This window comes from Saccoglossus kowalevskii, chromosome 17 (assembly GCF_978046115.1).
Source record: "Saccoglossus kowalevskii chromosome 17, keSacKowa6.1, whole genome shotgun sequence".
Taxonomy (NCBI): Eukaryota; Metazoa; Hemichordata; class Enteropneusta; family Harrimaniidae; genus Saccoglossus; species Saccoglossus kowalevskii.
The window spans coordinates 12542800-12556764 of NC_140657.1; the positions used below are offsets into that span (position 1 = coordinate 12542800).

General features: G+C 34.7%; 1 protein-coding gene across 1 annotated transcript in view; it reads right to left on the reverse strand.

Moving 5' to 3' along the window:
- LOC100375496 (sodium- and chloride-dependent neutral and basic amino acid transporter B(0+)-like) overlaps positions 1-13965 on the reverse strand; it is a 32170-nt gene that overhangs the window by 4453 nt on the left and 13752 nt on the right. Inside the window, exons 2-7 of the mRNA XM_002741731.4 lie at positions 7605-7782; positions 6558-6689; positions 5728-6061; positions 5186-5318; positions 4290-4424; positions 488-591 (exon numbers count right to left, since the gene is read on the reverse strand). Coding sequence (XP_002741777.1) covers positions 488-591; positions 4290-4424; positions 5186-5318; positions 5728-6061; positions 6558-6689; positions 7605-7782 — 1016 coding nt within the window. The remainder of the gene's footprint in view (positions 1-487; positions 592-4289; positions 4425-5185; positions 5319-5727; positions 6062-6557; positions 6690-7604; positions 7783-13965) is intronic.

Consider the following 13965-nt stretch of genomic DNA (forward strand, 5'->3'; position numbering starts at 1 on the left):
AAGAAAGATCAACTAACTATTATAAAGTGTTCTTTAAAAAATTTGGAAAAAGTGACAAGAAACCCAGTACAGAATAAATGCAAAGCACTTTCAATATAGGAGAAAAAAAATAGTATTTGAATTTATGCCAGTTGCTTTAAAATATTTTCAACATGCTGCATGGGACCCACAATGACCATGACTTAGTGAATTAATAGACTCAAAAAATGGCCGTCAAGAGTGCATTGAGAGTGAGATTGCCACAAGTTCCTCAATGTAACCATGGCAATTGGAACAGTGTACACAATTATAGGGGAGAACGAAACCTTTTTTGAGGGGCCCTCATGCTCATCTCAAAATCACAGCGACGATTTGCATTTATTGTTAGGCTAGATAATTTATTCGACTCCATCCTTTGCTTATCATTGGATACCCGTACAAATATCACAGAAACCAATACAGGACTATTGGGTTAATGTCAGAATTTAGACTTGAAGAAAGCACCAACCTGTAACAATTATTATGGAACCTATTATAGGATGATAAAGTGATCAGACCTCCCCAAGAAGCACTCAATGAGTAGAATATCTGAACGGCAGCATCCAACCATACCTATAGTTAACAGCAGGAAATCATTGTTATGCTTCATCATTAAAAAAAGATGCTTTGTTTTTGGCTTAAAGAACGGTAGTCGTTACGCCGTGCATGTGTGACATTTGTGTTGATAAACATTGATTTTCTCGGAATCTAATGCGCTTTTCTAATGAAATTACGAGTACGAGTTTTGCCCAGGGCGATACTTGCACTAATTACTGCCAGCGACTCCTTCGATACCTTTCAAACACACAAAAAAAAATATCTAATTAAAGCTTTGTAAGCTCTCAGTGTGCATGAGTTGATACATGTATGTGCAACAGTCAAAGTCGCCATCTTTGTTTATATGAGACCCATATATCGCACATTCGCAGCGCGACGACTACATCCTGTAAAATAATTTATTGTAGCTAGAATTAATTTTCACTGCAAATACATTTTTGGGTGTTTTGTATGGGATTTATTTGCACTGGTTTTTAATGAGTTGAATGTAAAAGGGTATATTCGCTGGATTTTACAGTACATGGCTTTAACTTGAAAAGAGCATCAAAGGCAAAGAGTGTTCTCTCAAGTGCAGATAGATCACATAGATTACAACACCTTAAGTGAAATTTTGATACAAAATTTCAAAACAAGTCATTGAAAATGACACAGTCCCCGTTAAATTTTGGAAAGTTCTCTTTGTGCTTGTCAGCAGAGGGGTTGTCGCGAGCGAGTCCTTGAAACTTGAGTTCCAAGTGGCATATACAACAGATTGTCTATTTACATCAAAACACGTGTTCCGTGTAGTAGTAATATGGCCAAAAATAAAAACAGCCATTATTCGGCCATCTTTGATCTGATTATGAAACACACTGATATGTATGATGTATGTGCCAATATGAATGAAAATGGTACATAAATTGTGGAAATATAGTAGTAAGGCCAAAAAGTCAGATGGCTGTCAATCGGCCCTCCTTGATCAGATTTTGAAACAAATTGTCATGGACATACATCCTAACATGTATAAAGTACATGTATGTGCCAAATTTGAATGAAAACTGACAGAGCATGCATTAAGAGATATCGCATAAAAAAAACAAAAAACAAGATGCCTGCCAGTTGACCATCTTTGATCCAATTGCGAAATAAATCGTCATTAACATGTATCCTAACATGTATAATCTATGTACCAAGTTTGAATGACAACTGACAAAGCATGTCCAAAATACAACATTTTCAAAAAACAAGATGGCTGCTTGTCTGCCATTTTGAATCGAATCGCTAAACCACTGCATGTGCACATGTCCCACATAAGGTACTAGGCACATGCAAAGAATGAACAGAATCGGTCCACAGGATTCTGAAATACGACTCTGGACAGACTGACGCACGGACGGACGGACGGACGGACGGACAGACTCAGGAACTCACGAATGGCCGGGGACATGTATCCTAACATGTATGATTCATGTACTAAATTTGAATGAAAACTGACAAAGCATGTTCAAAATACAACATTTTCAAAAAACAAGATGGCTGCCAGTCGGCCATCTTTAATCCAATTGTGAAATAAATCGTCATGGACATGTATCCTAACATGTATAATCCATGTACTAAGTTTGAATGAAAACTGACAAAGCATGTCCAAAATACAACATTTTCAAAAAACAAGATGGCTGCCAGTCGGCCATCTTTAATCCAATTGTGAAATAAATCGTCATGGACATGTATCCTAACATGTATAATCCATGTACTAAGTTTGAATGAAAACTGCCAAAGCATGTCCAAAATACACTATTTTCAAAAAACAAGATGGCTGCCAGTCGGCCATTTTGAATCGAATTGCTAAACCACTGCATGTGCATATGTCCCACATAAGGTACTAGGCACAGGCAAAGAATGAAAGGAATCGGTACAAGGGATTCTGAGATACGACTCCGGACGGACGGACGGACGGACGGACGGACGGACGGACGGACGGACACCGAATTACAAGTCCCCGTTTTCGGACTTCGTCTGAACGGGGACTAAAAATTCTGTGCAAATTTCAACTCTTGTGATATTTCATAGAAACAGAGATCATCAACAATGCATGTCTAAAGCATAAAGTCAGAAGTTGTGAATCTTCAACCTAAACACCAAATAAACTGTTGATAACAAGCCTTGATTACATATGAGCAAGGAACTTCGTGATGAGATTTGAAGAGGAGGGGGTAAAAAAGGAAAAGATCTTTTTTTGTCAAAACGTCACTTAAGTTATTACAACTACCCTGTGGATCGATGCAACATTCATAACCGTGCAAGCAGGTGGTGCATGAAATTCTTGCATTTTTGCCCTGAAGACTTCAAAAAATAAATTACCAAATTATGGTACAGTCAAACCTGTGTTAACGACCACCTGTGCAGAGTGGCCACCTGCTCATAGCGACCACCCTAGTACAGTCCCTTCGCAATTTAGACGTTAAAGACACTGGATATAGCGACCACTTGTCCAACGCGACCAGCGACCACCTTATTGTAGACCTATTCACACTTTAACCTTTGTATAACGACCACCTACATTTCCATCAGAGAGTCTCAGCAAAAAGACAATAGCTACTTGCGAATCGCTAACAGGAAAGTAGCCACATGTTACGTTCAGATTACCGAGTACTAGTACGCAATCTTTAGGGACTGTCTCGCACATGAAGAGCAAATTCCCCCCGTCTCGAAAACAAGAAAAATGAACCAGTTTTATTAAATGAGAGACGTTTTATTTACCTTGTCGACATGAAATATCCAAAAAAAATAATAAAACATTTGTTTATTTCGTTTTCATCGCGGGATTGCAAAATCCGACCTATTTTGGCCGCCATATTGTTTGTTGTTGATCGTAATAAATTATGCTAATGAAGCTAGCGCATGGGCAAAAACGTATTGTTACTGAGGGGTCATCTCGGGGTTATTGTCAACGAAAGATGTTTTCTGTTTTGATCCTCTTTTTTTTATAAACGGTAATATCAATAATTCGCAATCGAGAAAATTCGTTTGGGCAGTTTTGACACGTCGATGCTTGCAACAAATAACTGTAAAATTACGTGTACGATCACCGTGTTTCATTTCCGGTTCGTTTGACTTTCTGATTCAACACCGAGAGTTGGAGCAATCGTTACGAGTTTGGTAAATTTTGTTTATTACCAATGCTTCCTCATTTTTAATGCTTGTTTGTTTTTTCAAACACGGCAACTTTGCCTGTGCATTTTGTCACATTACAATCGACAATACTAACGACGGGACTGATTACCGCCTGTGATGGAATATGTGTAAGAGACTGGGGAATAAGACTGCGTGGCGAGAGTGTGAAAGTTCGAGCTGAAACGCCAATGCGGCCGATCGTTGACAATCGTTCTTATGCATTAAATACACCAATGAATCCATGGGCAGAATCACTTGGTTCCAGTAAATTTACATGATATAATTTGTAGTAAAAAAGTAAAGCTGTGTAATTATGCAGATGAAAATGAGCGACTTTTATTAAAAAAGACCTTTCCATTGTAGGTTTGTTTTTATGTTTTGCTTATGATCTCCCTTAAAATTTCGGCCCTAATTAATATTCATGATTAAATGAATAAATTAGGCCACCTCCATATAAAGACCACCTGTCTATAAAGGACAGTTTGGCTCAGTCCACTGACTGTTCTTTATAGACAGGTTTGACTGTATCATAAAAGAAGTCAGCAAATATAATTGTTCACCTGTGGTTCGCTCAAAGTTGCCCATACAGGTGTGATAAAAAACTTAATCCCGTCTTCAGAGCCTGGCAGTGTCACACCACGGATCAAAAGAATTAAGAGTACTACGTACGGGAATGTTGCTGTGAAGTAGACAACCTAGGAAAAAACAAATGTTGCATTAATAAATATTGTCATATATTATAACTATATTTACATCACATGTTCTAGTTTAACAACGTAAACACATCAACCGGTCACTGGTAGCATAGTGGTTGTTATCAGACTCATGATCAGTAAACCCAAGTTCAAATCCTACCTTAGGCTGAACACCATAAAGGGTCAACCCCTACCCTGGATAAGTGTGCCACAGACTCAATGGGAAGGCCAATTCCACTGGCCGAGATTCATTCACTAACGAATGCGACTTTAGGGAACCTTGGTTAAGGTCCGTAGTGCTCGTGTTCGATCTAGCCTGGTTGATGCCAGGATAGCACATTACAATTGTAATTTACTATGTGTCAATCACGAGCAAATTCAGGAGAGACAACCGTGACATTCAATGTCCACAAAAAACATTTAAAAAAACACATCAACTACACCAAACAAGCCAACCCATTCGACTACAACTCAGCCCACAGTCTGAGACAGGAGTTCCCTTAACAGGCTGCACCCTATGTGGAAATGGCCAAAAAGTGTCAATGGAGCAAGTTGGACGAATGGAGCTTTTTTGGGCAGATTTCAACAACTTGCTCTTGATTTACAGTCGTGTGTATTGCAATGAATGGGTTGGTAATCGCTACATTTGCAACTTTTGTCAGGTATTGTTAGTAATAATCAGATATCAACGAAAGATGAACTACAAGTAATGAGGTTTCAACAAAAGTGGATGAGACGATGACATAGTTATGTGATCATACCTTTCCTGATGATTTTACTCCTTTAAATAAACAGCAGAATATAATAATCCATGCTAACAGCAGACAGAGAGCTAGTTGCCAAACTATTGACCCCGTTTCAGTAATACTGTCAGTTCTTTGTAGTACACCATGACTAGAAGAAAGGAAATAAATCATGAAATTAACTAAAAAGTGTTTAAAAAATATTTATGATTATGGTTTCACAGAATAAACCTGCGAATTGTTATCAAAATATGTAGCTAATAAAGTAATAAATACATAATATGTCAATTAATGCGACCCTAGGCCTCTCATTTCTATGAATCTAGTCTGCAGAACGATAGAGCATTGTGTTTTCAAGAAACAATACAACCTGTATATTGAATATACTCAAGTGAAAAGCATTCTGTTTGATATGAGACTCATAGTGATGTATACAACGTGTGCCAAAAGCATTGTTACCATTAAATTTGAATTATTATTTCGAAATATACAAAAAATGAAAAAAATTCCCAAGGTTTTTATGGAAATGTTGATAATCATTAAAGCACTATTGTACTTACAGCCAATATTCTTCACTTGGACGAACCCTTTGATCCTCGAATGGGTCAGTATACAGCTCAGTGTTGTCTGGTAGTGAGACATTGTAGTAACTTAATTCAGACTCTGTTAGGTTACTGATGTATACACAGTGATTTGTGTCATTGATGATTCCATTCTTACTAAGACAGTCCTCTGCCAATGTAGAACACAGGTCTGTATTCCAATCATGATCACAGCCAATCCACGGCAGAGTCTTTGTAAACGAAGCAAATGTGTAATAGATTGCATAGGTGATAATAACGTTGTACGATATGCCAACGTACGCAGATACACACATCATGCCGATCCCTACACCTAGTTCATAAAAAAAAAAATTCTTGTTAATTCATACAACTACTGTGGAATACTTTATTTTCGCTATCTTCGCTGAAAGAATAATTCAGTGAAAATAAAATCCTGCGAATATCCATTTTTCCTATATTTTAAATTCAACTTGACAGACATCAGTGAAAATAAATTCCATACAAAACACCAAAAAAAGTCTATTCAGTGAAAATTAATTCCAGCTAAAATAAAGTATTTTACAGTAACACAAAGCTCAAATAAAAGCTGATCTTTGGTCTAAATTTGCAAATTTTTTCATAATTTCTCAATTCAAAATGTTCCAGATGCTGAACTACCAATGGATTTTACTTCCTCAAAACTTAAGTTAAAATGTCTTGAAGAGTGAACTTCCTATGTAACTTGTGTCAAACTATCTCTAGCACTGTCACAACCGCTTGACGTATTAAGTTAGTAATACATAAAACTATTTTCACAAGATCTACTTGAAAGTAGTCATGATAATTACCTTTCATCATGGGAACTGCGTTCCATACTTCTATTGGACCTCTACTGCTATACTGACCAAAAGACAGCTCAAGAAAAAAGATCGGCAATCCCGCAAATGCCAACATAATGGAATAAGGAATAAGAAAGGCACCTACAAATAGGAACAAAGTATATAAACGGTCACAGCTTTCACAGGTTTTTCGCTATTGCTCTTTTGCATAAATATAAAAAAAAATATCAATAACTGTCACTGGTTAATAATGTTATCTTCTCCCTTTTGTGGTTACAGCAGCTAGTAATCAGCAAAAACCACCTACCGGGTAGTATTAGCCATATACTTCATATCCACCCCCAACTAAACAATAGAAAAATACAGTGAGGGGCACAAAGCTGGGGCTTTGCTTATAAACTTGTTCATAAAAATGTGTAAATGCCGATCATTAGCTTTCATTGAATTTCCAATACTGTAAAGGGGGTAATTATTCACTGGGTTTTAATTTAGCTTATTTCGCTGACTGGCAAAATGTGCTAAATTAAAACCCAGTGAATATGTAAAATTTAGCATAAAATATATTATCTAAATGATAAAACCGTGAATTTAAAACCCACTGAATATACCTGAAATGGTAAATCAGTGAAATTTAAACCCAGTGAAAATTAGTCATTTTACAGTACTAGTATTTAATAGAGATTAACTCAAAGGCTGTACATTGTCTGTACATGCATGCCTTCACATGACATAGCAGCCCGATATTCATATATAGGACTGTTCAAATATTTAAAAAAAATAGGTGCTTGCTGATTGGATAATGTTGAACTATCTCATTAATATTAATTAGAATCAAATATGATATCGCAATACAATTTCTGGATTGGTCAATTTGAATTTGAATTTATAAAAGTGTATATTTATGAAATGTTTATAACGACCATAGCTTTATATCCTTCACTTTCATTGCAAGGCTCAAGATAGTTTGTGAAGGAAACAAAACATTCAGATTTTAGCTATGAGCAAGAATGTAATCTCACGAGTAATTACACGTTATAAAGTAATATAAGCACTTACCCCCGCCATTTCGGTAACACAGATAGGGGAATCTCCACACATTACCCAAACCAACTGCATAACCAACGCAAGATAGAATGAATTCTACCTGGCTCCCCCAGTTACCACGTTCTGGATTCTCATCTCCCTCTGGTTCATCTTTGGAAGATTTGTCTGCATCCACTAGATGCAAGTTACTCTGAAAGTGGAAAGCAATGCAAACTGTAAACCGATAGAAATTTTACAGTGATAATATTAAAACGCAATGTTAACTTTACCATAGGCACAAAAATAATCAAGAACTATTTTAAACAAAAATAATCAAGAACTATTTCAAACAAAAATAATCAAGAACTATTTCAAACAAAAATAATCAAGAACTATTTCAAACAAAAATAAGAACAAAACAAAACAAAACAAAATAAAATAAAGTTAAAAATAAAATAAGCTGTTACGCATGTCACAAAAACAAAATCAATACGAAATGTTGTCTATAGAGGGAGTATGACAAAAATTGTTAACATTGTTATCATTTAATTACAGACAAATAGCACCGTTAATCTAATAAATATGAACTCATCTCAGTGGCATGGCCCCAGTGACTCAAAAATCAGACAAAACCACTTTCCGGGAATACATTTATACGTCAATACTATTGGTTTAACGATAAATAAACAGTTCCTTCCTAACCATCTCAGTAAAAATCTACAAATAATATTGAAATTTGACAGGTGTTCCATGAATAATCATGCGAGGTCTTTATTAAATGGATAAGTTTGAGAGAAGGGGGTGAATATACATATTATATATATTCCTTTTCAGTCAGTAAAAATACACAGTATTTTGACAGATATTTTACTATTCCAGCTTCAGTTACATTCCAAACATGTTGATTCTGCATTGCAGACATACATCAAAGTTAGACAAAATATGTACAAGTATTTTGGTATCCAAAAATGCTTTTGTTAAATATTCCTACATACAAACATGTCTATTTGTGAAAAACTGGCTCCCAGACAAATGGTATTTAAAATCAACCCCCTCTATCCCCTTCATTCTGTCGCAAACACACTCACTATCGTGGCAACCAGAGAACATGGTAGGGATTTCGGAACTAATTTAATAAATGACACCTTAATTAAGTCAGTACAAGACAATTAGACATAATTAAGTTGTCACACACTCTTTGAAAACACCAAGTAAAAAGATGAAGCATGCTTGAGGTCAACAGACAGGAATTTCCTGAAAGTATGCATTTTTTTTTTAACTTTTAATTTAGAAGAAAATTTACTTCACCAGTGATGGTTGCCAGGCGATGGAAATGTCTGATGGTCTGCCTCAAGAATAGGGACATCACAGATTTTTTCAATAAACACAAGTTTGCATACCCCCTCCCCCCGATTTCTATTTCTACATGTAGTACGTTCTTTCCACATTGTGTGCTAGTTAATAGCTGTATCCTGACACAAGCTATATCAGTAACTGTTTACCGGTAATATACATGTACAAACTACTAACACTTCAATTAAGGATTTCCTGCAAGTTTTCCATTCATTTTCATTTTTTTACTTATTAGTACGTACTCAAAATTTGTAACATGAAAATTAGGTTGAGTCAATTAAAGCATATCTACAAAGCAATCTGATGCATCGAAAAAACTACTCTGATTGGTCTCACTGTTAGGTGTAAGGGTTGGGAGCCCAAACAGACAATCTAATAGCATGGTGATTCTAAACACTCTTACAAAAATCTGCTTTGATGAATTTACAATATATACATATATTGGATGGTGAAACAATTTCTCTAGTATAGCCTGATAGAGAAGTGCTACTGCCTCACCCGCCTGCGAGACACTATGCAATCTATAATGAACAGGTATCCAAGTACTATAAATAAAATCCAATGAATAATACTAAAAAACATCAACACACTAGATCCTATTTATCCAACCTAAAACATATGGTAGTGGAATCACAAGAATGCAAATCAACTTGTAAACAACCACAATATGAATACACAAACATGAGTGAGCATTCAGAAATTAACAGTTAAATGCAATATTTAAACAGATACTCCTTGACAGTTGGCATATTGCAGCATATAAACTATGAAAGATGTGTACACCAAGGATGACAGCTTGTTTGCAAAATTTCCAAGTACAACAAGTCATGAATGACACTGCCTTCGCTAGTTGTCATTCTAAAGTTGCATGCACACAAACAGATTTTCTGAACAGAATTCTCAGCGTGTTATCGTGTTACAATAAACATTAGTATGTGGTCTACATGTAAAACAATACGACACAGTTTGCTATTTTAATTTAACTAGATTTGGTTGATAAAATATCCCTATCCAGGTAATATTATAATATATACAGGCGTTCAACATGTATATACATGTACAGTACATTTATGTTATTACTGCAATATTGCCACAAATCCTGAAAAAAAAATTATCTTGCAAAAAATATGTAAAGGTAGATACTCCTTGACTGCTGTCGCTGTCTGCTGTATTTCTGGTCTCCCCGCAAATATTCACACAGCATTTATTGTTATTTTATTGTATTTCAATTGCTCGTAATAGTTATTGCTTTCAGTTTATTATAGTCTTGTCAAATTTAGTGCTTTTCAGTCTGTATTTTGGTCTATATATATGCCAACTTATTTTCTGCTGGTTTGCACCTCTATGAAGTTGCATTCTGGGAGACGATCATTGTTTAACCTGTTGTTACGAGTCTGTATATACATGCACAACTGTAATACTGAGTGCAATTTTTATTGGCAATAAATATTTTTAAGCTACTTGTATTTATTGGTGTGTCTGCATCATGAATCAACAGATCCTGTCAACATACCGCCTGCCTATGGAGGCTTTCAGTTGGCCGATGTTTTGAGATGCATACAACAAATTATAGAATACTGAATAAAAGGTTGTGGTCACATACTAGAATAAATTAAAGTTGCTTTTCAGTTAATAGAGAACTTTAAAAATGGCCTGAGAGCTAAAAATGACTCTCCAGGGACATACATGTAGTAACAAGTGATTATGGGAGCTATGCTATAATAATATATTACATTTATTTAGTGATAGTTTGGGACTTTATTTGGGAGTGATAGGAAGTGATCAAGGCCTGTCCTGTAATAGATTGTAAGATCTGCTAAAGTGACATTACTACTATTTCCAAAGCAATAAATCACTACTAACAATGATTTATTGCACTCAAATTCCAGAAATTACATACTTTTGTCGCATATTGGTCTGAATGTGTTCTAATTTTAAATACTGGGTGTCAATTTTGAGTCGTCAGACAAATTTGTAGCATTTTTGGTTACCATGATTTTGATGATGTGAGAACCAATGTAAATTTAGTTGTTTTTGCTCTTTTGTAATATTATGGTCTGGTAACTCACTTGTATGATACCATTATTTAATAAGATTTTCCTAAATGGAAATTCACCAAGTTCAGCTCTACATGCCGCATTTGAGGAGAATTTATTCACACCCAGTATTTTTTTAGCAAAATTTCAGTACTTGAAATATCCTGATTCGCCTAGCCTAGCCTAGCCACACTATACATGTAAATACTGTAGAATACTTTATTTTCGCTTGGAATTTATTTTCACTCAAAGGATGATTCAGTGAAAATAAAATCCAGCGAATATGCTTTTTATCCTATATTTCACATTCAACTCATCAAAAATCAGTGAAAATAAATTCCATACAAAACACCAAAAAAAGTCTATTCAGTGAAAATTAATTCCAGCTAAAATAAAGTATTTCACAGAACATAAAAATTAACCACTTTGTACCACTTTTTTTAATACCATTCACTTGTTTCATTCCAGCTCAATGAAACAACCTGCCACTCCCAAGTTCAAAATGGTTGCCCCCAAAGCTGTACTGGCATTCAAAATATTGTACAAACCAATCAAAGCACAAATAAATGGGCAATTAACATAAAATTTGCATATGGTAATGAGGCAATGTCAACAAAGCAGCATGTACTAAAATAGAGTGTAAAAATAAAACCGATGATAAATACATGTTTAGTTGGGAGTTGTAAAAAAAAAAAAAAAAAAAAAAAAAAAAAAAAAAAGACAGAAATACATTGTTTCACGACTGTTTATAAATATTAAAAGTAGGAGTGAGTGATCAACAGATGTGAAAAGTAGGCATATTGTTGTAAATTAAGATAAATTATTGAAAATTAATAGAAATGCATGTATATATGTAAGCAAAATTTAAGGAGGGGATTTCGAGATGTACATAAAGCTGAGAGAGGGGTAGATAATCAATTTTTTTTATTAAAACCTTTCAGCATGGTTATAGGTAATACCAGTAGAATATGGTGATTTCAGGATTTTACAAGGTTATCAATGTTATGAAATGCAAATTCATCGATTATGAAATAATGAAGAAAAAAATATATTACTATTAACAGAAATTTAAAATTACCTGTTTATCTTTATCAAATGACCATGTTTTGCAGCCCTCTACATCTGCGTTGTTAATACGAGACATTGTTTCAAAAATTACAAATGTATATGAATAAAAAAACATCCCTATACATATATGCAACGTCACTTCCTCACATGCGAGTGGAAATTCTCAGAAATTAGCCTCCAAGTCATAGCATCTCTACAGAATGACCAATCAACATGGTTGAAACAAAACACCAGTCATTGTATCAAATTACTTTGAGTATTAAATTTACCAGTAAGAATTTATTTTGTCTGTGGAGGACACCAGCACAGCCTCTTCCAAGAACTATTATACCATTACAAATTTGTTTACATAGACCATTACTGATTCTAATGTCTAAACTGATGTATCGATCAATAATGCATGGAACCTCAGGAATGCATCAGTAACTATAACAACCAAAACAAAAATGTTTTGACTGACTTTTGCATCAATTAATATTAGCAAGTAAACATTAGGTCAGAATAACTTCACCATATTAAACATAGTTGGAAACAATTAAAACAAATGATCATATTTCCGTGATGTGTACAATGTGATTTTATCTTAAAAGCTGTTCTTAAAACCCAGATAAAATATGGTCACTGGACTACTTTTTTCTCTGAAAAATGGGTCAAACCTTCATAAAAATGGTGATTTTAGGGTCATTTACCATTGGTTTCTATGGCGACAAAATGGTTCATCTCAAAATTTAGTTACATAATAATGGTAAATTATATAGTGATAAAATGGATGTTAGGATATTCATGATTGGAAATTCTAAAAGTAAATTTTTTAAATTTGTTTTAATCATAGTTAAAATTAATATGATAATGTTCTAATCAATAATTATGTGAAATTTTTATAATAAAAAGATGGTGATAACTTGTTTCGCCTTTATTATGACAGTGAATGATATTACATATAGCAGATAATTTGAATCCATCGCAGATGAATCTATTAGCATTTTAATATTATGTTAAAATACACTAGAAAAACATTCCAGGAAAACTGCCACACATCACCAGTACAGCTTTTTCCTGTTAAGGTGACCCAACCCTACCATCACTTCCGTAGTTCAGGGAAAAGAGAATGTTTTTTTTATCTAATCCATTTAATTGCTCTAGAATCTCCAAGGCCATGCTGTCATACTATTATTAGGCCATTGACTTAGAAAAACTTCCGTTTCTGCATACATCTGTCTATATTATAGTAATCTATCTGAAGTTATGCATTGGATGTCACACTGGGGCACACACGAGACATTTTCAAGCAGTATTTTTAGTTTTAGTCGAATTACAATCGTTTCAATTCAGCAGCATTCCATTTATAGACTGATCTGTTCAACAGTCTAATGCATGTATTTGATAGACTCGTCTTTATGACGTCACAGACAGTACTTTAATATCATGCTTTGAATTTTGAAGAAAGCCAAATGGGAGTTTGATTACGTCAATGAGTCTATATATGAACATTGTCTACGCGGTATCCGCCAAGTGAAATAAATGGATTATCAAGCCAGATGTAACATGTGCTCAGTGTATGACGTAGATAATTAGCGTGTTACATCTTGTACATATCAACTTGGTCGAACCATATAGTATTTGTTCTAGTAGACACACGGACCAACGTATTGACTTGTGTCAAACTTATACTGACAACCGTCTGATATACTTCTACATGCAAATCAAAATGCCTAGCTTTTCAGCTTCTCACGCTCTTGCTTTTGGAGACATACTTAAGTTCTAATGGAGTGAATATAGTCTCGGTAGTACTGTAAAAGGGTTAATTATTCACTGGGTTGTAATTTTGATGACTGGAAAATGTGCTAAATTAAAACCCAGTGAATATGTAAAATTTAGCATAGAACACATTATCTGAATGATAAAATAGTGAATTTAAAACCTACTGAATATGCCTG